Below are 26,228 nucleotides of genomic sequence, written 5' to 3' on the forward strand. Positions count from 1 at the left end.
GCAAGAACATCTGATTTTCACTTGGTGAGATAATAGCCAGGCAGTCTTCTGTGCAAAGCCTGTACCTAAGTTGAAGCCATATACTACTTGATATCAATTTAATGAACTAGACCAGTGTCAGCCAGAAACAAAACCTGAATTTCTCTTCTAGCTTGTGAGCCTTAAGGCAATGTGTGTATGGAAAACTGTGCAATTTTCACTCTCTGCTTAGACACTCTGACTTCCATAAGTGGTGAGCCACAGTAGTTAACATTCCAAGCTGTTTGCATTCGGTGAAAAATGTATGTAATTTTAAAGCTGAGGTATCTGCCCTTACCTGTCACTTATTTTTGCCACATGTTGTAAACCTGTTATTCACTTCATCAGTGATGTTGTCTACTGTCTCACCTAAAAAACAGTACTAAAAAACAGTACTACAGAATAGTTTCTCATATAGAAACAGAATCACATCAAATGTATTGATGGATTGTCAGTCTTTCAGTTGTACATAAAGAAATATTTCTTTTCCCTTCTGTATTTGTCTTTTGAATTATTTGACTCACATTCTCAATTGCTGTCAGTTCTAATTTATAGTTAAGATATTTGAAAATATTGCCTCTATATGCTTTGGTAATAAAGATGCTCTGAAAAGTGTTTTTGCTCCACAGTTTAGGTTTTTCAGTCCAGAAGCACTCTCCTTTGAAGAGTGCTGCCTGCTGGTTTTCTGAATCTGTCAGAGAGAAAGTTGATAAAAATTGTTTCCTGACACAGCATGAAAGAGAATGAGAAAAGTTTCTTTCTAGTAATAATCCAAGTGGTTTGCTATCAGACTATTTTAATTTGCATGCTGTGGCTTAGCTCGCCCAGAATTCTACCTGTTTCCAGATTTTATTTGATTGTTCTTACACAATGAGTCAACATCCACATTTCAGCATGTTAGATTAGGTAGTGTGGATGTCGGTGGGGATTTACTGTTATAATTAAGGTTTTTCTGGTGACTTTATCATTGCAGAGGAGAAAATAGTCAAGATAATGTGATTCGATAAACTGTCTGCCTCAGTTTCCTTTCCTTAGTTTTATATCGGAAATTTTAGATTACTTGTCTGTGTTGAAAAGTTCATCAGTTCTCCATTAGCTAAATTAGTGTCCAATTATCAACTCCTTCAGCTTTACTTTCTTTTCTACAGAGTTTTCCATTGCTTTCTTCTATTCAATTACTAAATGATTTCTGAAGAGTCTAATTAGCACTTTTCACCTCAAATTAAAGACCTTAGTTACTTAATTTAAACTCTTACCAAAAAACCGTCTAAGTCTTGGAGGCAGGGTGACTTTTTACACAAGCATCAGGCAGCACAGGAAATGGAGTGGCAAAGGTGATTGCTTTGTTGGGGGGACAGCAGAACAGCAAGGCACCACAGCCACGAGCTGGCTCCCTGAGAAGGGATGCAGGGAAGCAGGACTACAGGGAAGAAAATGCAAGGGAGGGGAGGAGGGTCAAGCTGACCCTCTGAGTGAGCCCCTGATCCCTCCAAGAAAAACAAAGCAAAATTGCTCCCCTTGTGGCACAGTTGCCTGCTTTTATGTTCTAAATAAAACCCTGATTTTCCAGGCAATTTTTTCAGGCTTATGGGCATTTGCCCCACTGGCAGTCCAGACTGTGGAGGCTTTCTCTGCCCTGATCAGCTGTAAGGGAAAGCTTCTCTGGGGACAGGACTGCCAGCACAAGTACAGCCCCTACAGGAATCCTTCGCCTCATTTATAACATATGTTGAAGCATAAATGAAAATCAGATTGGTCCCCCTCACCCACCCCTGGAAGTGTTCAAGGCCAGGTTGGATGGGACCCTGGATGGGAACCTGGTGTGGTAGGTGGCATCCCTGCCTGTGGCAGAGGGGTTGGAACAAGTTGACTTTAAAGTTCCTTTCCAACCCAAGCCTTTCTATTATTACTATAATTAACAATTAAACAGCTCATTACTGGTGTAAAGGCATTTTTTATAGATGAGGCTCTTCTTAAAACTTGTTGCAAATTGTGATCTGATATTTTATTGCATTATGATTTGTGTCTCCTCAAAACCGAAAACTTAGAATTATTCACCTTACTTTTGATGACAAGAGAAGATCTTAAATAAGGATGCATTTTTGTCTATTGCACAGTTGTGGAAGGAGTTGTGTTTCAACACAGTTTCCAATTGGATAATTGTATATGGATATACTGTGAGATGGTTAAAAAGGCAGTATTTGCTTTGATTTGAGCTTATTAAAGCCAGCAAATCATCATCTGGCATTCATCAGATTCTTGCCAGTACTTAAAGTTTGTAAGGCAGCCAGAGGAGCTCCATTCACACTTTGAGTGATAAATGCTGTCATGTAAATTGAGGAAATAATGTTGCTTTTGAGAGAGCAATACTTTAATTAGATGGAAAGTGTGGGAATACATCTTCTGATGCAGCATCAGCAGAGTACTGCTGAAAGCCATCCACATGGTGAAGGGGTGCACAGAGTAATTATTCTCACCATTGTTTTTTGTGTGTGCAAACCCTTCTCATCTCTCTTTCCAGACAGTCCTGTTTAAATTCTGGATCACTAGACTTGAGGGGAAAGTCATACTCCCACCCTTGCGTAGTTGTGATGTACCTAGGGGAGAGTGTGATTTGAAGAGTACCTTCTCAGTCTTCTGTCAAAGCATTGTCTCACCGTGTTTGCATGACTCTCTTTTCCTTGGTCCCCTGGCAGCTTCTGACACCTTCTGTATGCTCCATTCCCACTGCTGTTACACAGGTTCAGTGAATGCTATTTCTGCAGGTGCATCCAGAACTGACTGTAGTTCCAGATGCAGGAATACAAGATTCAACACAAATCTCCACTTTAGTCTTAGTTCCAAAGTGGATAATGTATAAGGACAGTTCCTGCCTGTGATATCACATTTAGACACAGTGGGACCAAAAATGAGCCAAGTTGAATCAGTTCTGGATGTAGCATTTGCCAGTTCTTCAAGGCTGTTTGTTACTTATCTGCAATATTTTATTTTAAATATTATAAAAGGATTAATAGATTATTTTTCTGATTAATGTATGATTTGTAAGATATTTTAGAAGACCTGGTTCTAAGTTCTCAGATGCAAGCAATCAACTTACGTTACATGGGAGAAAAAAAGTGAAAGAAAATAAATGGTGATTAAATGTTTTCACTGACTTTAGCACTTCTATGGCAACAGAGTGAACAGTGTTCCTTTTGGGGTGAAAAAATTAAAGATGAACTCTTCTTTGGAAGAACATAGATCTACACATTTTCCCTTTGTATAGAGCATGTATTCAGGCACTTAAAAGGAAAACTTTTGTATTAAACTGTACGTAGAACAAGTTTGCTCATACTGTAACTAGAATGGAAGAAAATCATAGTAATGAAGTCTACCAGTGATACTGAACATTTCAAGGTAATGAAAAAAAATCAAGGCTAAACTGAGGAATTAGGAGGCTGATTAAACATCCTGTAAGATGGCAGATGGAGTTCAATGTAAATAAATGCAATGAGACTCATGAAGGAGCAGTCCTCTACAATGTCATCATTTGGGGGTCATAATAGACTCTTAAAAATACTAAGACTCAACGCTTAGTAGATACAGAGTGTTACTTATTACTAAGGAAAGCACCAAGAATAAAACAGAAATTACCATCTTGCATTGATTCAGGCCTGGAATATTGTCATTTCTTCACTGTCAGCTGTATTTTGTGCTACTGCAGAGATATAAATAAGTATGCATGCATGCATGCATACACACCCCAAGACAGAAATTACTGTTATGGTTGTCAGTTTTAAGCTGAAAAATAATCTTCCCCTTTGCTTTAAGTGTCTCACATTTGTTTTTTATTTCCATGTTTCCAGCCTATCATAAAATGCAAATGTAATGTATCAGTGCTTAAGATACTATACTTTCAGTAAACTTTCTGCAAAATTTTTGCTAAATATCACTAACAAGCAGGGATTTATCTGATTAAGTATGCTAGGGAAAAATAAGAGCAAAAGAAGTTTTCACTTACATTTCTACTCTTATCTTCACTGACATTCTAAAACAGAAATTGCCTTTTTAAAGTTCTTTTGTTTTATTTTCTTGGCTTCTCTGGAGCTTTATCTGGTTGTTGTGAATATGTAAGATTTTGTCATCTCAGATTTGTAAGGTAGCCTCTGCAGCCAAGTAAAAACACTGCAAATATGAAACTTTGGAAAGTACAAAATTTGTAAAACCTTGGGATATAATACTTTGGTTCCTACTGGCATGACATTGAAATAAAATTTCTGGACAAAATCTTTTCAATGCAGACCAAGACAAAAATGCCAGCTGCTATTTCTTTCAGTGAATAGTTTAAGAGAAATAGATGTAAAATAGAAAGGGGGATTTGGAATACAAGTTGGAGAAATCAAGAAATAAAGGTCAGAAAATAATGTGGGAAGGAGCGTATGCAAAAGGCTGTCTGCCTCTCCATATACAAAGAGATACTGAAGAAATAGGAGCACTTGCTGAAGTATTAACTAATTTCTTTCTCCAAACTGTATCATTCAAACATCAGGGGCTAACACAGAATCACAAGGAATGCTTTAAAATTAGGTATCATCATAATTTTGGAAGATTACTGTTTATAAAAGCAGTATATATATATATATCTATATCTATATATATCTATATCTATATCTATATCTATATCTATATCTATATATCTATATCTATATATCTATATCTATATCTATATATATAGATAGATATATAAAAAATATATTATCTATATATAATATATATGTATATATAAGTATACCTATTAATGAAGAAAAATTAATGGATCAGCAAAAGTTTCAAAAAATAATTGAATGGACAGTCTAGAAATTAAAATATTCTATGTATTCAAGATTTGCATGATAATATGTAAACTTGAATAATTCTTTTGTATTTTGCAGAATGAAGTGAAGGCACCAGTCAGTTTTCCATCACTCCTTAGCCATATGACTTCTCTTTTCTTAAATCATCCTGTAATTCCAATGACAACAAATGCAGATTCAGGTGTTCCAGAGCTGACAAATACTTTTTCTCCACTGATATCATCCATGCCTTGTGACATGCATTTAGTCAATCTGAGGACAATCCAAGCAAAGGTAAGGTCAAACCACTGTTTTTTAGCCAACATATGATATAGCTTATTAATATAGTAAAATAATTTATTCTTGTAAAGTTTTTTGTAGGGAAATTTATATGATATTATAAACTGCAGTGTGATTGAGAGCTTTTGTTAATTCTGCAAGAACTGGAGACTTGTGTCTGAGTAACATGAAATGATGGGATTTTTTTTTCACAATATATTAGTATGCATAGTGAAGAAGTCTCTCTCTGGAAAGGGTACATTTCAATAAGCTCCCAGAGTTTAAGAGACAACCATTCATATACCTTTCTGTACTAGAAGAATTAAGTTTAAGGCTATTAGAATTTGTTCTGAGTATGTTTTAAATAAGTTTTAAACCCAAATTTTATTGTTAAAATATTTTTAAGCTTAATTGCAAGACCTAATTTGCCTATTTTGAAAACATATCATAATGATTGGTTCCTGTAAAAATATTCTCTGGTAGGCAAATCAAACCACACCAAACAAACCAAACATCTCACCACCAAAAAAACCCAAACCAACAAACAAAACACCAACAAAAATTCAAATAAGAAAGGGCCCTTCTGTACTCAGTGTTTTCCTCTTTCAAAGGAAAGAAAGGTATGTAACCACCAGTATTTAATTTTTCCTTTCATTAACTGAAGGACTGGGGTCCATTTTACGTTCTTTTCCTGCCTACTGTTCTGTAAATTATTTTTAGTTTTTCAGCTCCTTTTATAATGTGATTATGTTAAGTTTGTGTTATATTGCAGTGCTATTCACCAGCACTGCTACCACAGCGAAATCCCTTTTTAGTTCTACCATACATAGGTACAAGCTATTTATCCCTTTTCCTCTTGAGTCTCCATGATGACTGAGTTTGTCTGTGTTAGCATCAGATTATATTCTGTTTAATCTGTTCTTCATTCTGTCCTAATCTGTATCTTAAAATTTAAACAGTGTTTGCTTTCTCATACTTTCTCTGTAAGTAGTTCAATCTTTTGTATGCTCCATCAGCTGTGACTGGTTCTTGTTTTGAATTTCAAAGTGGAAATTCTCTTGATTTTTGGGTCTTGTGCCTTTGAAAAGTTAGGAGGAAGCCTGATGCTAAATGAAATCTGTGTATTTTCATTTATTTCAACCAGTTCAGCATCACAGGTTTACTTCAAGATGCCAGGTTCAGGGCCAGACCTTCCTGAACATCTTCCCTCTCTCTTTTTGAGGTGTAAATCCACCCCCTTGTTTGTATGATCTGGGTGTGGAAGCTGTTCAAGGACAGGCTTGCTCAGCATCTGCTTTTTGAATTCAATGTTATTATTTGTGAATGAATTCTCTGATTTTTATCTGGCTGTTCTGACCCCACTGTCCCAGCTGATATAGGACTGTTGGAGGCTGTGATTTTTTCCCTGTCCACTGCTGTGTTTTTCACTGATTATTGATTGACAGCTCCTGAGCTTCAGCATTAATGCGTCCACATCAAAGCAGAACCTTGCAGCACTCACACGATAGGAGCACTGCCATTATAGATACAGAATGGTCTTCCCCACAGAAAAATGGTGCTGTGCCTTGCAAATCATTCAGTTAATCTCTTCTCATTTTCTGCTTCCTTTCTCTTGCCTCCAAGAATTTGAATGGCAAGTGTCATAATTCTGGTTAATAGACACAATGAATTGTTTTTCCAGAGATTTGTGCCTCTCCGTTGCTTAAACTGTTGGACGTTGATTTTCCGTAATCTATTACAATTTCAGATAAGAGGCTACCAGATTAAAAAATTCAAACTTAAAGTAGAAATCATAAAGAATATTGTTATTGTGGTAAGATATCTCATCTTGTCATGGAAGTTCCAATCTGTCAGGATTACAACATTTAAAGATTTTTTTCTTAATAGAACTACAGCTTTTGAGAATATTAACACATATTTTATCTGATGTAAATAAACTGGGAGTCAGGATCTAGAACACACTAAAGTTCTCCCTTTACACTGAGCATAAATGCACCACTTGCCATATTGCCTAAACTTTTCAGTGTGTGCCTGTGAGCTTATAGTAATTGAATTTAAAAAGAGTCCAAACGTTTTTTCTTTCTCATCAAAATTTTAGTAGCATTGCCCTGGGATGCTGGTTATGGGAATGTCTAACAAATTTTTTTTTTGTTTTCTTTTAAGGCCACATTGTAATTCTCAGAGATCAAAATCAAATAAAACTTTGGCAGCTCCTCTAAGAAAGCTAGTTAGAGATTCAATAACACAATGTTTAGGGATTTTTTTTTGTTGAATAACAGTGCTATGAAGTTTTACAAGGTTAAGAATGTTGTTATTTGTTGAAAATTGAGGAGTTTGTTACAAAACAAACTCCAAAAATTGAAGTTTTCATGCAGTTATCATGGTCATATTTAGAAGGTATATTTGGTGTAAATTAAATTCATCCTTGCTCAGATATTCATTAATCTTAAATGTATTTAATCTAATTTACCTAGAAATGATATAAGAATAGGTAATTTAAAGTAGGTGTGGAAGCTGTGACAACTTGATCTGTCTTTTACTTGTTAATGGGTTAGAAGAGCTTTATTTTTTACACAGGTTAGCTATGTATGTAGTAGAAGGTGGAGTACTAAACTGTAGATATTTAAAGTAACCAAAATGCTTTTATTCAGGGTGTCATTAATTTTTTGTTATCTTTTTGTTTTAAATCTTCCGAATCTTAATTAAGATAATATTTATTTCTAAAAAAATGGGAGTTTAAATATTCATGCCATTATTTGAAATGCATACATGCGTTTTTTAATGCAGATTACTATAAGATAATTTAAGTGAATTAGAGGAAGTGTTGATAGCCATTACTGGCTTGTCATTTCTAACATTAATTTACCCTATAGGAAGTCAGGCTTTTTCAGTATGAATTTTAATGTTTCTCTAATCTGGTGTTTAGGCAGACAGTATTATTTTGTGTGCATTAAAATATCTACTTCTAACTGCGACACTGTCATGTCAGTGACAATGAAAACCAAGTCAGGTGTTTCATAGTAGAAAGGGGAAAGTATCACAGCTATTATCTTACTTCATGTGGAAAGTGGGATTCCTTTTCCAGTGAATAAAATAAAAATTTCTTCAGCCATCAATGTAATGAATTCTGGAAACTTGTTTTCAAGTGCTGTATGTAGGCACTATTCATAAATTAAAAAGTTGATTTTAGGTGGTTATAGGTTATTGTTCACAGAATATTTTAAAACTCAGTTTTATCTGTGATTTTTAAACTATGCAAGGTTTCTAATAGTCAGTCTTTTACTAAGAGGTATCTAATTCCAACTCCAAATACTATTGACTAATTTTTTACAATTTTAAATGAGGAACATAAATGCACAACGTTTATAATTTTTTTGTTATATGAATGCATAGTTTATACTATGAATTTGTTGTACTTTGAATCTTTGTCATGCTGGATTTCAAAGAAACTGGTACAAGCTGATCCATTATCTCCTTTACGAAAAAAAATTAGGTTGAAAAGTCTAATAGATTAAGAACTCTTGTTTGATGTACTTTCAGGAGCTAATGCATCACAGTGCCTAGTGCCTGATGCATTAGGGTGCTTGTTGGCATTGGCTTCTCCAAGCAATAGATACATTCTGAAGTACCAGAAATGAACCTAACTCATGGCAGATGCTTTTGTGAAAAAGCACCAATAGAAGAACAAGTAAGACAGAAGTAAATAATAGAAAAATAGCCTGAAGAAGTGGCATGGCTTTGGATAGAACCATCTTTTTATGCTCTTGTTATATATATAATAAGATTAAGAGATGAAGAATATAAAACAGCAATAAATAAGGAAATAAAGCAATGCATCATAGTGAATAAGTTACTTCAGTGAGTGTAGGGGTGCACCCACAAGAAAGACATTGAGGGGCTGGAAGATGTCCAGGAAAGGGCAGTTGAGCCAGGAAAGGGTCTGGAGCACAAATCCAGTGAGGAGCAGCTTACTCTTTAATGTTTATTGAGGCTCAAAAGCACTGAATGTCTTAGAGATAAACATAACATTTATTTCATATGTGTATTTCAGTGTGCATTTTTTTGAACACGTTTAGCTGAGTTAGAGAAGAGTCTTGCTGCATGAAAGTTTATTCAGCATAATCCCATTGAATATGTAAAACTGAGTATGATAGTTTACATATGATTTCTAGTTTGTTTTCTGTTTTGCCATATAATCTTTGTGGGAAACCAGTTAACACTGGTATGATAGCTACACTTCAGTCCTGAATCTGTACATGTGCGTCTGTTGACCTTCAAATTCAATGACTAACATTTATATTCTGTAGTATGTTTCAACTCTTTGCCATTTAGTTCTGTATTTAGCTTTATAAATAAAAAACACGACAGTTCAATCTAGGCTGAACATTTTTTAAGGTGTAAATGTCTCTATCTGCTGTATAATAAAGATAATTTTTTGGTGTCCTAAAATGTCTTCCTGACCGATACTTTGTGAATAATTTTCTATAATATTTATTTGTAGGTAGATACCAAACCATCTGATGAAGCTGCTCTGATTCTTCACAGAAAGGGATTTGATTGTAGATTTTCAAACAGAGACATTGGTCTGCTCTGTTCCACTACTCAGGGAAAGGTATGATCATTAATATGTTGGAATTTTTACATAAAATTTTAAAATAGATGTAGGATTTCTTTTGGATGGAAGGGTAAATATCATTTTGTTTAGAAAAAAGAAGAGTTCAAATCCAAACATTTCTAGTAATTTTGAATAAGCTAATTAAATTACATCGAAATATAGCAAACTAATACTGTGTCAAAATATCTAAATTGTTGTACAGTATTTATTCTATGATATTTCAAAATACTCAAAATATTTGGCATGAGAATTTCCATGATGGTTCCTGCATGGAGCTGCACAATTTTAAGGTATTTACTGCTTTTTCTAAATATTTTTCTCCTTTTGTTCTTTTTGTTGATTGTTTGTTTGATTTTCCCTACAGATAAAGGTGAATAAACTCTTTAACAAATTCAGAGTAGAAAGTCTTACACCCACATCTTTATCTTTGATGCATTCACCTCCAGATGCCAGAAATATAAGTGAAATAAATATGAGTTCTATGGAGATAAATACGTTCCGGATTCGGCTGGGATGAAATCCTGCTTTAATACTCAGATAAAGAAGAATCTGCAATTGTATCTCCTCTGAGTTTCATGTGCAATAAGAGGCACATTAATGTTATTCCAGCTTCTGGATACTGTGAGAAAAAGATGCATTCTATTTTTTCTTTTTTTTTGACCAACACAATGAAAAGCCATGTTGCAAGCAACTTTTCTTTTTTGTTCAGGATTTTTCTCCCCATAAAACAGCAACATAATTATCAGTTAGTACAACAAGTGAAGAAATTTCTATGGATATTAACCTCTCAACAGATTAAATCTCAGGTTAAATGCTAATTAATGATATTTCTGGTGTTTTAATTTTCATAAATAGGGGATTGGATTTTAAACAGCCTTCTTTTCCTGATTCTTGATGAATTGATGTGTGAGTAACTCAGTATAGAAAGTTGTGATGCAGCTTGGAAATAAAATGAAAGAAAATGTTCCTGTGTAGTAGCTAATGTCCAAATATTTGCAATCATTTATATAAATGAGAATAATCTCAATTTATTCCACAATTAATTTCAATTTATTCAACACAAAGGGGATTATTAATTGTGGTAAAATGAAAGCCTGCAGTACTTGTGATAAGTGATGGTAGATTTTAATACTTCTACTATTCACCTGAGTGATGTAAATAGAAAAACATGAATCTACAAAGTAATTTTGCAACGGAAATGTTTAATAAAACTCCCATTTTGTTACTTGACACACTGGGATATGTGCAATTATTCCATTACCATGATAAGAAATGTCCATAATTATCATGACAACAAGATTTTTTATAAAACTCATTTAGATACCGGTGTTCTCTGAAATGAGTTTTCTATTTCAAGATTACCATATCAAAATAAATGTGCCTTATTTTTTGATATGTCTTGTTACAATTTTGGTGTCTATGTTAATGTTTTTTGGGGAAAAGGTAGTTTATATGATACTTAAGCTGTGTATCTCCTATTTGACAATGCTGGCCACACTGATCTATGTATTCCTGCACCAAGTTTGTGCTATCTTATTCTGAACATTTTGACTATTTGAATGTATTAATATGATGTCATGATGTGAAACACTGACAAAAAAAGAATTACTGTGGAAGTTAAATTCAACTGCTTTCCAGAAAATTGAAACTTGATGCAGAGAGTTGATAGTAAGCAAGATGTAGTTTTCAAACCCATCAAAACATGTTCTTGCATGTCACAGACTGTGGTGACCTGTTAGTTCCAAGTCATGTGCCTATATTTTAAAAAACATTTTACAAACTTGCAACCTCACTTACATTGCCAGTGTTCATGTTATTGAAGAATGGAGACTTTGCTTTTTCCCATGTTAATTCATATTTAGTACTAAAGCCCTCCAAGTGTGATAAGTATTTCACTATGTAGAGCTGCTGCTCACAGTTAATATATATAAACATTCAGTTGAGTATGATCCCATTTTATAGTCTTCATTTATTTTCATAGCTTATTCTTCTGTCTGTCTCTTGCTTATGCTTTACTTTTCCATACCTTGTTGCTTATCCTTGATACTGATGCATGAAAAATCATCATAAGTGGTAAAAAGATGTGCTAGCTCTAATATTGCCTCCTGTATTTAATTTCATCATTGTTGTTCAACATTATATCAAATATCCAAGTCTATCAAATTATTTCATGTAGCTACAGGCTATCTAAAAAGAAAATTAAAGTCATACTTAGATTTTATGCATTGTCACAGGTTGGATCTCTGTTGAGATTGTGTAGATTATCTTAATTCAATTTACTGTGTGTTTTGTAATAATGGGAATGCTTTAGTAGGATCTGGTGCAAGTTACATCAACAATATAGGAACCACTAACCACAAATGGAAGAATCAGATAGATCCAATAAATGGATGTTTTCATGCAATAAACATGTACTGTAACTTTTCTTGGAAAGAGTATTTGAAAATGCTGGTTTTTGTTGGAACTCAAAGCTTAATATACTTGCCAGCAGAAATTTCTCATAACATTTATTTTGTTATTTCTTCAGAATTAAAATGTTTAAGAGACTTTTACGTGTTCTGTGCAAGACAACATTCAAATTACTATTTCAGTTTTGCTAGGCAGAAAAGGAAAATTTTGATGCAATAAAATTTTAAAGTATTTTGCCTCTTGGAATTGCTTTGAAAGATTCTTCATATACCATTGGTTCTTTAATTTTATCATCATCTGTACAATCATGATGCCTGAATCTTCCTTAACCAGCAGATGTAATCCTTGTTCCTCTATTTTGCTTTTTGTGTGTGTGTGTGCAGTAACAGTTTTCAATTCAAGATCGTTTCCTGAGATCCTTAACTAAATCAAAATTCCAGTCAAAGTCTCAAAAATAATTTTGTGTGAATTGGTTCAGAATGTTGCTGTCAATGAGGTTGTGTTTTTGTTGGCTTAGGTTTTCATTGGATTTTTTGTTTTGGTTTGGTTTGGGGTTTTTTGCACAAGTCTTTGAATTATTATGCTGTTTTTTGTGAATTGGCCATCTAATTAATTTTTTTTATTTTGGGGTTTTTTTCTGTTTTTATAGATGCTGGGTTTGTAGCTATTGGTTGGGAGAAACAAGCATCTTTACCTTGCCAGTATGATTTTAAATAAAATGCTGCATAAGAAATGGTTTAAAACATCATAGTTACTTTCCATATGAAAGTTGTACCTGTTCTGATTTTACAATTTGGGTTTTTTTTACATTCCTTTATCTTAATTTCCTTTAGTTTACCTGCTCGTATTGTCTGAAACAAACTGATTTCAGCTGAAGGTTTTTGATATTTTCTCTTGGAAGGTTTTATATCTCATGGGGATATGTAAAATAAGATCTCTAATAAAAGGTAATGTTATTGTGAGATGTGGTCAGCGTCATTAATGCTTTGGCTTTAACAACTTTTTAATTTATTTTAAAATGGAAGAAACAACAAACAACTTCTTTGTAAAGGTTCATATGTCAGTGTTGCTGGGAATGGCAGTTATCTATAGTGAGATCAAAGGTGCAGTTTATTTCACAGCTGCCAAAGAGAAGAGGATAGGTGCTAACTTCAGAGATGCAAACGTGATATTGCACAGTGTGGGAAGGAAAGGGCAGCTCTTTTGCAAAGGAATTCATGTACTGACTTCATACAGAATATTAGAAGATTTGGAATTCTAAATTATATTTTTTTTACTTTAATTAATGTTTATCTTTGAAGCATTTGGGAACAATGAAATGGAGGCTGTTCTTGTAAATTAACAAAGAAACCATTAGAACATAGCAAGTCAAAATAACAGTTCAATGGTAGTTAGGCTGAGTACTTTTTACAAATTATGTAATGCTAATATAATGTTCTGTAACTGTAAGTTGAACAGGCATAGATGTTTTGCAGGTTTGCTTTTCAAAGTGGTGGTGGAGCTTAAACATAATGATTTGCAAACACAATAAAGTATAAATTTCAGTCAGTGTCTGAGACTATTTGATGATTGTCTGGATAGTCTAAGCTATAAATATAAAAGCAAACATATACAGACACAAAATAAATCCTGTAATTTTAAAGCTGATGTTTCAAGATAAGGCCTGAAAGTGTGTAGTGTCTGACAGACAGCAATGCATAGGGGTCTAATTTAAAGCAGCCCTTCACCATTTTATGATCACCCTATTTTGAAATCAATTAACATCAGCATGGTCAGGTGGACAGAAAATACTCCACCAATTCCAGTAACCAACAAGGTATTCTTTTACTATATGAAATTATACTAACAATATTTGAGGTATGCCTGTGCATTGTCTTTTAAAGAAACGTGGAATCTCTCTATGCATCTTTACTGACAGTGACACTGTTGCTCAGATTTAGTGGATTATTTGATTTATGATGGGTTATATATATATCTGTGATAAAATATAAAACACAGATTCAGTTGTTGCCCCTTTTTATTTTAGGATAACTACACTGTCATAATATAACAAATTTCAAAAATCAGCCAAAAATATTAATTTTGTCTTCTAAAAGAGAAAACATATAAAAATAATATATTGCCTAGAATAAGATCAGGTCAGTTGATGATTATTCAGATTTTTGAGACAGTTCTGTTACTGACAAAAACTTTTTCTGCCACCAGTTTCTTTGTAAATTAAATTATTAAATCATGGATCTGTCAGTCTTTCAATATACATATTTGATGAACTAATTGATTTTTAAAGTCTATATTTCATCACCTAATCTTTGTTCACCAGAATTTCTGTGGAGTGTCAGTAGTGCATGATTTCAATTACTCCCCTTCCTTTAGGTAAATAATTTAATAGCATTGAGAGTAATAAGAAAATAATTAATTTTTAACAATCTATAATTTATATAAAATTGTGTTGTTTGGACTGTGCAGGTATGGAAACTTTTTATTATACATTTCACAGATTCAGGTTTTCAATATAACACACTCTTCCTGATATACAGTGCCTGTTAAGTGATGCCAGTCTACAGAAATCATTCATATTATGGATATCAGTAGACTGGAGACTTTGGTTACAGTTTCACCTCCACCTTTGCATCAGACACAGCCACGATCAGGAAAGCACACGTCTTTGCTCCTTTTCACACTCCAGCAGAGCTCTCCAGCTCTGCCCATTGCACAAGGCAGGGCTTTCTGGAGCTGGGCTCTGTGCAGTGTCAGCCAGAGTGTGGGATGTGGTAGATGCTTCAAGAATTACATGTTTTAAGTCTACATCAATGATCATGCAAATATTGTGCATGTCCTACTTGCTTGCCAGAACTGCCTCACATCACTGGCCTGCTTTGCAAAAATACATATTTGTTTCTGAAAATCCACTTGAACGAGCTTCAGTGCCATTCTCCCTTCTTTCTCTTGTCAATTTCATGATGTAACACACTCATAATTTCAGAACCTTTTGGTCATCCTGTAACCTATCTTCAGAAGTCCTGAGTATGTTTAGAATTAATGGTTAAGTGTCTTGCAGTTTAAAATATCTATTGAAGACAAAATAGATCTTAAGTAAGCTGTGCTGTCTGAATCTGTTTCAGTAGTGTAGAGACACACAGCTTTCCAAACACAAGGTGACCCTTTTATATAACACATTTTAATACCTGTGGCAGTGAAAAGATGCATTATCTGTGGTTTTGTTTTGAATGATTTAAAACAGTATTTTTTTTTACTAAGCTAAAATAAACAATACAAGTTCAATGGAAGTGACTCAGATTGACAGTAATGGTATCAAAAGATTAAATACAGCATCTACAAATGTTCTTAATGAAGCATGTCAAGGAAAGTCCTTCAAACAGATAAAGAGGTAAGGTTTGCATGGCAAAAGGGATTTGTTTTAACAATGATCAAATCAGTTTCATTGCTTTTTCTTGTACCTTAGTAAGTGAAATCTACTGACTTGGCTGGTAGACATGAGGAAGGATCTGTGAAAGCTCAAACATAACTGTAAGGCAAACTTACTCAAATGATTTTGACACAAGGATCCACAACATATTATTGAAACACACGAAAGTTGTGAATTTTCATTCATCAAATATTTGGGCTTTAAAAGATAAGTCAACATGATAATTACATTGTGTTGGGTTTTAAAATAGCTGATCAATGTGTAACTGCTGATAGGAAAGGTACCTTAATATTTGAATTTGTGGAAGTTAATTTTTTATAAAGATACACTCTGTGCAAAACTCATGATTTGTAACTCTTGGTAGCTTTCCAGAGAGAGCACGTGAGGTATATGTGAAATGGGAAACCTGTAATTTGCAAAGTTTTAGTTATGAAAGCTCCTGGAGATGCAGATCAGAAATGGATCTCTGTTAATTTTCTGAATATTTTTCGTAATTCTTACCCAGATGGTGAGATATTTTGGTTTTAATACATAATATATGAAACAGTGAATCAAGTATGTGCTAAGCAAGAAAGAAAAGTGTTCTTGATGCTGAAGAGCATTCCTTCTTGATGATGCTATACATTTAATAGGGGAGAAAAAAATCAGCTCTTCCAAGATAGGATTCAAGAGCATTCTTCTAAATCCAAGGAAAAAAATGTATGTTTCACTGATCTAGTGAGAGTTTGGTAGAGGCGTAAGTGTGACACAAGCACCATCTAAATAAGTATCAATAGCTAAAAAAATGAAGAGGCACTGAGATCTCATTCCACAGGGATTTGTCAAAATCTGTGTGGAATCTTACAGCAGTCATCATCATTTTCTCATGTTCCAATTGAAACATTAAAAGCACCAAGCAAGCCCCCATGTCACCACCCCCAACACACATCCAGACTCCAAGAATGCTGTGTCATCTTTGCCATGATTTAAAAAATTTGGCAGTATAATGTCTATGGAATTCCAGTTCGATTTTTCTGTTGCAAACTGTGATCAAAATACAAGTTTTATTGAGCCTTCCAGTCACAGTGTTTTCACAGTGGCACTGCCTAAAGCATTATATGCCCAAAGCCTTGTGACTGTGGTGACAGGTGCATTTTGGATATGTAGGTCACTGAGGAACAGATTTGAAAACGTGCTGGCTGTGTTGAGATGAGAGGTGTGGAACTGTGGGTGGTCCGGGTGTGAGTTTACAGTTCCTCTAAAAGTGAGAGCACTCACTAATTTAATGCTGCCTTATATATGGATCAAGTTGAAAACTGAGATTAAAAGAATTCTTAGCAATTGTCATTGATACATACTAAGTTGGCACCAGTGTTTGGTTTAATTTTGTGTTCTACACTTGGCTTTGAAGTAGGTACTGGTAAATTGAAACTAATCCAAAGGGAAAACAATTTTGTGGTAGTGACAGAGCTATGATAGAATAAAGGTATTTTTCTTGTCTTCAAACATTGTTTGAAGGCTCTTACTTATTTGCTGAAATGTGTTATCTTGGTACAAGTGCAGTCTGAATAAGAATCAATAAAATTTTATTGACCTGTGAAAACACATGGTTGTCAGTGTGATCAAAGGAGAAGAAATATGACTAATATTTTAAAAACTAATGTATTATAGCCATGCAATCAACAAAGAGAAATTTCCATGGACAGAAAGAGAAGCAAACAGCCTTAGAACACAATTTCCCAGACAGCCATAAATGAAAGGAGTTCTGCTGGACTTTGCTTCGCACATCATCTGCTTATGGATTTGCAAGTATTCCAGAAGAAACACCAATGTATATTCTAGTGGTCAAGGCTGGAAAAGTTACAGTGGCTGTGCATATGTTCATCTACATATTTTTTCTTTTACACTGGACATAGGTTTAGGGACAAGAAACTTATTTTAAAAATTTATTGAGAGAATCAAGTATATAGTAATTTTCCCTACTATGTGTTTTGCTGCCAGTGTGGGAGAAAGTCTGGAGTACTGCAGAATTTTTTGGTTCAATCTAATGGACAACTAAACACTTTCTAATCAGCAAATCTGAAATTCTGCTGTATTCATTTTGAATTCAGTCGTAGTTGAATAACTTTGGAAAACAACAACACATTTCCTGTGAAAAAGAATTGCTTTGCTCTGGGAGATCTATGTCTGTGCTCTAATGATTAGAAGAAATATAAATATTTGAATTTCTACTGATGCCTTGCACTCAAAGACAGTAGATTTTTTTAAAGAAAAGAGACAATTAAGTGGATTTATGGAATTGGGAAATCAACAGGAAGGTATCTACTCTAGAAATACTGTTCACTTTCAAATTAATGATAAATTGTTCCTGATCACAGAGAAAATGCTTGAATATCAAAAGTATTTGACAGGGGAGAAAAACAGTGGATGATGATCAGAGCATGGCTTCACTGCTCATTACAGGCAGAGGAATCTTTTAAGATCATTTTGTTATTTTAAATTGTTGGATATTCTACAGTTCTAGAAACTTCAGTCAAGCTAAGACAGAATAAAACTGTGGAAAAGGGAAATTTGGCAGTGGAAAATGTGCAAGTACTGGGACTGAGCATCTAGCCAAGACTAGATCACTGGGAGAACAGCAAAGTACATTGGTGTCAACCTCTCTGAGCTGGAATTGTATAAAATGACTGAAACTTAACAAGAATAAAAAAAAGTTTATAGTGAATACACATTTTCACCTCTATTACAGACCAAGAGAGAAATGTGAACCTACAGTTCCTTAGCATGCTGAAATATTTAGAATCCAAAAATTGATACCATTTGAAGCAACATTCATACTTCTACCAATATGGAGAGGATGGTGGGGATGGGCAGGGTGGCTCTGCAAGGTACTCATATAAAATGAGATCAGTTTACAGCATCTGCTTGCCTATAAACAGCCAGTATCGCCCTGGCTGACGAACAGCAACATTTCTCATAGCTGAGGAGCAGCAGACAACCCTAAAAAACTCCTGTTTGGAGAACTTGGAAAGCACGAGTGGATTTCTGTCACTAGTATGGTGTGTGGTCTCGCCAAGACAAGCTGATAATAGTTCCAGGATGAGAACTTTGACCTCTGGAAAGTCAAATGGAGAAGCCCCTAACAAAAAGAAGTTATTTGATCTGTTTCACTCCAAGAATGGCAACTGATACAAGCTGCTATCTGAAAATGGGAGACAAAATACCTTAATGTTCTCTCCCAGGTAACAAAACAATGTCTAAACTGAATGTAGATCTCAGCAGTTTATCTAAATGTTTGCAATTTAAGTCTGATTAAAGATTATTTTAACACGAGGGTCATGCTACTGAAAGCCAAAACTTTGTAACTGTAAATTCAAATAGAAAAGAGAGAAAAGAGATTTAAAAACCCCAACAAAACAATCTTCATCAGTTTTACTTTGAATGATGTCTTGGATTAGTAGCAAAAAGCTATAAAAACCAAAAGCAGCTTGGTTTAGTCTCCATCAGATGTTTGAACACTTCATCTTGATTGAAATAATAAATTTCTTAATTCCATCATATTCTCATGTACAAATTTATTTAGATACATATTTTTAAGTCACTGGAATTTTGAAAATTAGAACTGAGACTTTGGTCATGTCTCTCTCTTATATAAAACACATAAAACAGAAGGTACATAAAGGTACATAAAACAGAAGATGTGTTTGGATGTGTTCGTGGCAGATTTTGTCAAAAAAACTGAGGAATTAAAAGCATTCAGTAATCTCATGCAAGAGAGTACTCAATGGCAGCAACCATGCAGACCAGTGTGGAAAGGGAAACAGTAGACACATGTTTTTCTGCACTCAAGGAGAGCAAATAAATCTTCAGAGTGACTCAGAAAATTCTGTTTTTAGGTGCACTGAAACACTCCCTGCATGGCCCTTCTAAGGTGCTTATATGGAGATTAATCATTAGGAGCTCAGCTTTATTACTGGAATATGATCTCACATCAAGAGATCAAATAGATTTTACATAGCAGTCTTGGAGCCAAAAGGGTGTTCAACAAAAAATAATTTCAATTTAAAAAATGTGCGACGGGATATAGACAAATTCAAGGAGATGTATTTTGGAAGGTTGTGTTTTAACAATTTAGTGCCAATAAGAGCTGTAAGACCAATGCTAGAAGATAGTCGGAATGCTGGAATTCCAATACATTTGTTTACTCATGATGTTTCCCCAGGTGTACAAGTAAGGACAACATTAATGTGGCTTGCAAATATTAATTTTTGTACAAGACCACTGGATCTGTGCTCTTCTGAAAGCCTTTTCAATGTATGTAATCCTCTTTTTAAATAACAAAGGGAAAAAACACAGTTACAAATCATGTACCTTTTCGTTTTAGTTAATGCAGCGTTCTTATTTCAATTATGTTTGCATACTATAGGGTGCAAGGCAATATATTTTTTGTTTATATTTTAAATTTCAGGAAATAATTTTGTTTCGGATAGACTCTCTGGAAAATACAATATTTTCTTAACATAAAATTATTATGAGATAACTGCTCATAAATTTAAAATATTGATTTTTATACAATACTTCCACACCATTTCACATTTATGAAAATTATAAGATCTTTAGATTAATTAGTGCACAAATCAGTTTAAATATTTTTTCCTTGAAATGCACATGAATTAATCTATAATTCAAAAGCAGAATCAAGGAATATTACACTTTCAGTCTGAGCTTATGTATCTTTATCCATGTACTAGACTATGGGCAACTGGAGCATCCACATCTGATTCCTGTTGCCATGACAATGGCTTTAGTCCCTGTTTTGTGCATGGAAGAGCTTGCTTTCTTTCTCCAAGCTTGAAGCTCAGCTTGCTTCAAATTCCTTACATGAGGAAAGATAAGATGAGATAAGGCTAATACGAAACCAACAACAAACAAGGTAAGAAAACGTGTAAGTATGTCTTCAAATTGAGGGAAAGTTACAAATGCAAAAATTTCTCTAAGCAAAGGCCTACACTTGGCCAAGATTGTCTAACTATACATCTCTGCTTTTGTAAGAAAATTAATACAGTTCAGAAGAGGATGTATGAATTTTGATACAATATTCACCACCATTTTGGACATAATTAAGTTTGTGTCTTAAGCCAGCATGTCAAAATATAATATCACTTACATTCCTGAAGTTCTAAATTCAGTGTCTTGTCATTTCAGACAAGAGAGAAAGATTTGCTATTCCAGCCAGTTTTCTCCACTGTACACTATTTAAATATTTGTGTTCACCTCCACAAGCAATCTTCTAGAGCATCATCACTGCATCAGATAAAAACACATCGACAATTTTTTCCAGGCTGTTTACTCCAAGGTTGTAAATACAGTTGCGAGTTTAGGAGAGAAAGTGTCACCATTTCTTCTTCATTGTCCTAAGAGTTTTTCATTTCAGAGTCCTCTACCTTTTAGCAAATGGTGTAGCATTTTACTGGCAGAAGTCTTTGAGTCTTGTCAATAGTAGCACTCAGTACAAGTAACACCATTACTGACCTTTCAACAGCAAATAATGGGAATTCTTGCACCTGTGGACCACATCCACATCTTGTCTTCTACCAATTTTTCTACTAGTAAGCGAAGACTGCTATCCAACTTTTTATTACCAGTTGCTAAAATTTTCATTGTGAGGTTATAAGCGAGGTAATAGACACAGATCACAAAATATGAGGTTGAGACTTCTAGTGCTCTAGGCACCAACTTTGTTGAGTTACCCTAAATGAACAAAGCATCTAATAGTTACTAAAAGGTTATTTATTGCAGAAGCACATCAGTTTTAAAAGGCAAGCAGGAAAGCAATGACAAAAGCAATGGCAAAAGCACTTTCTTCAACACAAACTTTTATATAGGATTTTATTTAACAAGCTAAGACACAAACTCGGACTACTACTTCTTAACTTATTAGAATTTTAGTTTCTTAGCATGTTAGGTTACATATAGACTATACATACAACTTATCTTGTTCCATTTGAAGAATGTAATCAATATTCTTACTATAGCTCTACTATGTCTAAGTACTGTTTCAGGCCATGGTTTTGGAGCTTCTACTGAAAACATTACCATGTTTTTCAACCTTCACTATAACTCACACTTCTACTTTGGCATTGAACCTTTCACTTACTAAAAGCACTAGAGCTCATACTAAAGCTTACTGAATTACTTACTTATCTTAAAACTTAAACTTACATCTCTGCTTTATATGTGAGTGGCTTAATATACTTCAGTCCATCCACAGGCTCTAACTCAATCCCTGCACTCTGATTTCTCTCTGAAGAATTCAGAGACCCTCAACTTACTGACTCCAACATTTCATAAGGAAGTTTTAGAAGTTAAATAACCTCTGTAAAAAAATTCCATATACTTCAGGTATAAATCATCCTAGAACTTGTTTGAGAGTTTAATAATCAGTCCTTACAGCAATCACCATGAGACACTGGATTCACAGAGAGGGTATGTATTGTAAAAACAATGCAATTAACCTTCTGTTCACTTCCAACAGAAACAGAAGAATCTGGCTTCCAAATCACTTTTATATTGCTTTGTCTGATTGCCAAGAAAGGAAAATGTAGCTAACACCTATAACTTCCCACAATAAAGCCAGAAAGGCCCTGTGCATTATGACCAATGCCACTTGCATTACCTGCATTATAATGAGTCAGTTCTAGTTCAAAGAAATTTCGGAGCATTTGGCACATTCATGCAGTGTCCTGCAAACCATTCTCTCACTTCCTAGGTGGAAAAATGGTGTGTTGGGATGTCTAGTTATAATTTTCTCTCCAAAATTATGTCTGATATAATCCATTACAAACTGGAATGGAACATGTTGCCCTTCAAAGAAATGAGAGGCTGACATAATTTCTCTTTAAGTTTTTCTAAACTTGGCCCTAAATTTAAGTTTGTTGTCTCTGACACATTCCAACCCTTGAAGATGATGCAGCCTCTATTGCTGTCTTTTCAAGCTGTGTAAAACTTGTGTAGTGACATTGACAGCTCTGCTGGAGGTTGCACTGTGGGGTTGGGTCATTATGGAAGTGGTCTGGGGAGAATATGTCTGTTTTTCCTTACCCAAAGAGTGCATGCTCTGTGGTTTGGGGTTTCTTGTGAGAAGCCTCAGGTCACTTTCCAGAGGGGTCCTTCAGTTAGATATCAGCAGTAGTAAGGATAAATCGTAAGTATTCACCTATTTCAACCAATTCTTTGTGACTTTAGGTTCTCTAGCTGCAGACTGACAAGACTCTCTGAACTGCTCTTGAAACAGAAATGTGGTATTTAATTTCCTCTCAAGATACCTGATGGAATTTCCCAGGATTCATGAGTGGACACTCTTAAATTTAAGGGCTGTAGGGAAAACTAAACTGTAGAACCCTACAACTCAGTTTGGCCGTCTCACAAACTTAATTCTCACTATTCATTCTGCACTTCTGTGTGCTTTACAGTAAGTCTAACTCTGCTTTTGAATTAGACTAATTCTTACTTTTTGAATACCAAAGGAAATCACACTATAAAACAGATTTAGTGTTTTCCAAGGGAATAATTTTTAGCAAGAAACAATATCTTTATGTTATACATCAGATGCAGAATGTATTTTTAGATTTTATGAAGAACATTTTTTTATGCAAGTACTAATAATTATCTAATAAAAATTCTTAGACAGTTATCAATTTACATTAATAAAAGCAACAGAAATGAGAGGAAGTCAGTTTCCAGTGGGCCATTAATGTTAGGAGAAAGGGTGCTTGTGAATTTTGGGGCTCCTCTTCTATACACTAATAAATAACCACACCTATTCCAGTATTCAAAGTTCTAGCATCTGTGTCTGCCTCTCTGGTGCCAGAAAGCACGAGAACTTTGAAAGCACTGATGATTTTGCATATTCAATTGACTCCTCCCTTACTTGGAATGTCCTACTTTCCAAAACAGAGTAACTTTTGGCTTTGTAGAACCAGATGTATACTGATATCTACTGTAAACCTTGGTTTATTATTTTTCTTACTGTCTTTGTAAATAATATTCATTAATATTAAGCTGTTATACAGTGAAGCATAAATTTTTTTGTCAGTCCAAGTTAGAATATTGCCTGTTGTAGATGACAAAACTCATCTGTTCCTTAGCACAGAATACACAGGATTTTTTTAGGGTTGCAGGGAAGAGGGGGTAATATAACAAACAAATGTGCACATTTAGCACAACTCTGGCTCTAATGGCTGGGCCAGAGATCCAAATTTGCAAATTTTCCTACTTCTAGATGAATATACAAAAGATATATTTGCTTCATGAATATTTCCCTGCAAATTAAGTTGCAAAATATTTAAAATTTAAAAATGTTAATAATATCTGGATGTCCCCATTTCATTTTGCCTTGCGGCTGTTGAAAACAATGAAGTACAAAAATTACATGGGCAAGGCTAGAAATTACAGCCAGTTTTATAGCTCTCGGAAAGTTTTTTAATTCAATACTGATACTTTATTGAAAACTGTGTTCTATGACAACTTATGCTGGCCAGTATGATGATGATGGTGGAATAGAATAAGTAGGATATATATTAGAAAATTAATGTAAGTCAAAATACATTTATATGTGTATTATATTTCTGTGTATTTACAAGACTCTTCTCTTCAGCAGCCCAAATATCCCTTTGCTATCATCTATATTTACAATAATTTTAGCTGATGTGACATGGATTGCTGAGATTTTCACTTGTTTATCAGCTATCCAATTTAAGTGGAATGTTCTTAAATGAGTCTGAGACAATGACAGAATCTCGTGATGGTATATTAAGATATATATAATGGTTAATTCTTATTTGCCTTCTACTCGACTGGTGAGTAGGGTTTTCCTACGGGTAAAAGTGACAAAATATGACTAAACACTTGTGCCAAAGGCGTTTCACTCAGAAGGACCCAGTGCCCAACACTTACTTTTGTTGTTAGATCTGATAGTCTGCTTGAGCTGGTGGTGAAAAATTATTGTCTAACACACTAAAATGTGGATGACTTCTGCAAGAGCTTTCTCTGAGCTGTTACTGAACACAGCTGACCCTGACTTGCTGGGGACATGATTAACACCCAAGAGTGAGTTGCTTTATATCAGCCTGGGATCATTTGCCTAGATGTCTGGTCTACTTTTTTTTATCTCCAGAGAATGCATAAATAAAAATTGTCACCTGACATCCTTTAGTTCTCGTTAGGTATTTGTTTGAAACTCATTCTATCATCTGTACTATAAATTGCCATACATTTTTTGCTTTATTCAGGTTTTCCTAACTTTTAAATGCTATTTCTTAGGGTTTTTTCCCTCCATGGTTTTATACTAAACACCAGCCTTTTTGCGTTGCTTTGTGATGTGGCCAGAAATGTGTATTCTATCACCATCTGTTGAAGCTGGGTGGGGCAGTGATCCTTATCTCCTGGCACGTATTATCTGCTAATGGGCCATCTTGAACACCATGTGGGGCAATCATCTTTATCTTTTCCATAACCCATCCTCCCTCCAGGAAGATATCGTCTGATAATGGGCCATTAAGTCCCACTGTATGACTGATAAAATTACATCATCCCATTGGGAGATGCTCCAGCCAGGGGGAGGAGCCAAGCCTTTCCTACCTAGATAAAAACTGAGTTTTGAACAGCAAGGTACCTTCTTTCCACTGGATTCCAGGGGAAAAACAGACCTTTCCACATTATCTCTGGACCTTCAGAGGAAAACTGCACCCTTCTACAGGAGCACTGCTTCAACTGAACCACATCTGCCACTGCAGGGGGACTGCAGCCACCATTTAATGGGACTGCTACCAACACCCTGACTGACAGGGTGTCAGGTTGTATTCTGACTCTGTCAGAGTTTTTGGGATTGTTCTTCATAATACTGTATTTCTATTTTAATTTTACTAGTAAAGAACTGTTATTCCTAATTCCCTTATCTTTGCCTGAGAGCCCCTTAATTTCAAAATTATAATAATTTGGAGAAAGGGGGTTTACATTCTCCATTTTAAAGAGAAGCTTCTGCCTTTATTGGCAGACACCTGTCCCTCAAACCAGGACACTGTTTTAATAGATCAAATCAACAATAGGATCAAGCTATTGAAGATTGGTTTGCATCAAAAAATGCATGTCTTTTTGCCACAAAAAATCACCCAATATCAATTTCTGGGAGCTCTACCTAGGAGTTTTTGGGATTTTCCCTGATATGAATATCACCAGAGATGACCATTCAAAGCAAGAAAAGAAAAAGAATGGTTGCTCTCTCCTTAGATATGTTAAAATATGTACATTCATAACTTACCTTTCTGTCTTTCTTCCTCAGAATTCCAACACCAGATTCTTGGACTGAAATGAAGTGATTTGGAAATGTACTCATTTAAAGCCCTGTATACATTGGAAATTAGAGCAGGAAGCTTAGATTCTGCAGGATGGGGGTGTAAAATTCTCTGCTCAACAGTATCTGCACACTTGTGCCCACAGCACAATTGTATGTAAATGGATACAAATACAAGGTTTGGGTTACTTTAACAGCAAGGACAAAGAACATAGACTGTTTTATATATATCTGTACTCCTATTCCCTGGAGTCTTACCATCTTCAGATCCTCCAAGAGGTGTCTGTCCATTTGTCCAGTCTGTTACAAGAGTTTCAACAGCAGTAAATTTCTCATTTA

General features: G+C 34.7%; 1 protein-coding gene across 1 annotated transcript in view; it reads left to right on the plus strand.

Annotated features, from left to right (window-relative positions):
- MAN2A1 (mannosidase alpha class 2A member 1) overlaps window positions 1-10,259 on the plus strand; it is a 107,119-nt gene extending 96,860 nt beyond the window's left edge. Inside the window, exons 20-22 of the mRNA XM_079331052.1 lie at window positions 4,929-5,123; window positions 9,610-9,720; window positions 10,088-10,259. Coding sequence (XP_079187178.1) covers window positions 4,929-5,123; window positions 9,610-9,720; window positions 10,088-10,240 — 459 coding nt within the window. The 3' untranslated portion in view covers window positions 10,241-10,259. The remainder of the gene's footprint in view (window positions 1-4,928; window positions 5,124-9,609; window positions 9,721-10,087) is intronic.
- Window positions 10,260-26,228: the final 15,969 nt, after the last annotated feature.

The sequence above is a fragment of the Erithacus rubecula genome (assembly GCF_903797595.1).
Source record: "Erithacus rubecula genome assembly, contig: SUPER_Z_unloc_2, whole genome shotgun sequence".
Taxonomy (NCBI): domain Eukaryota; kingdom Metazoa; phylum Chordata; class Aves; order Passeriformes; family Muscicapidae; genus Erithacus; species Erithacus rubecula.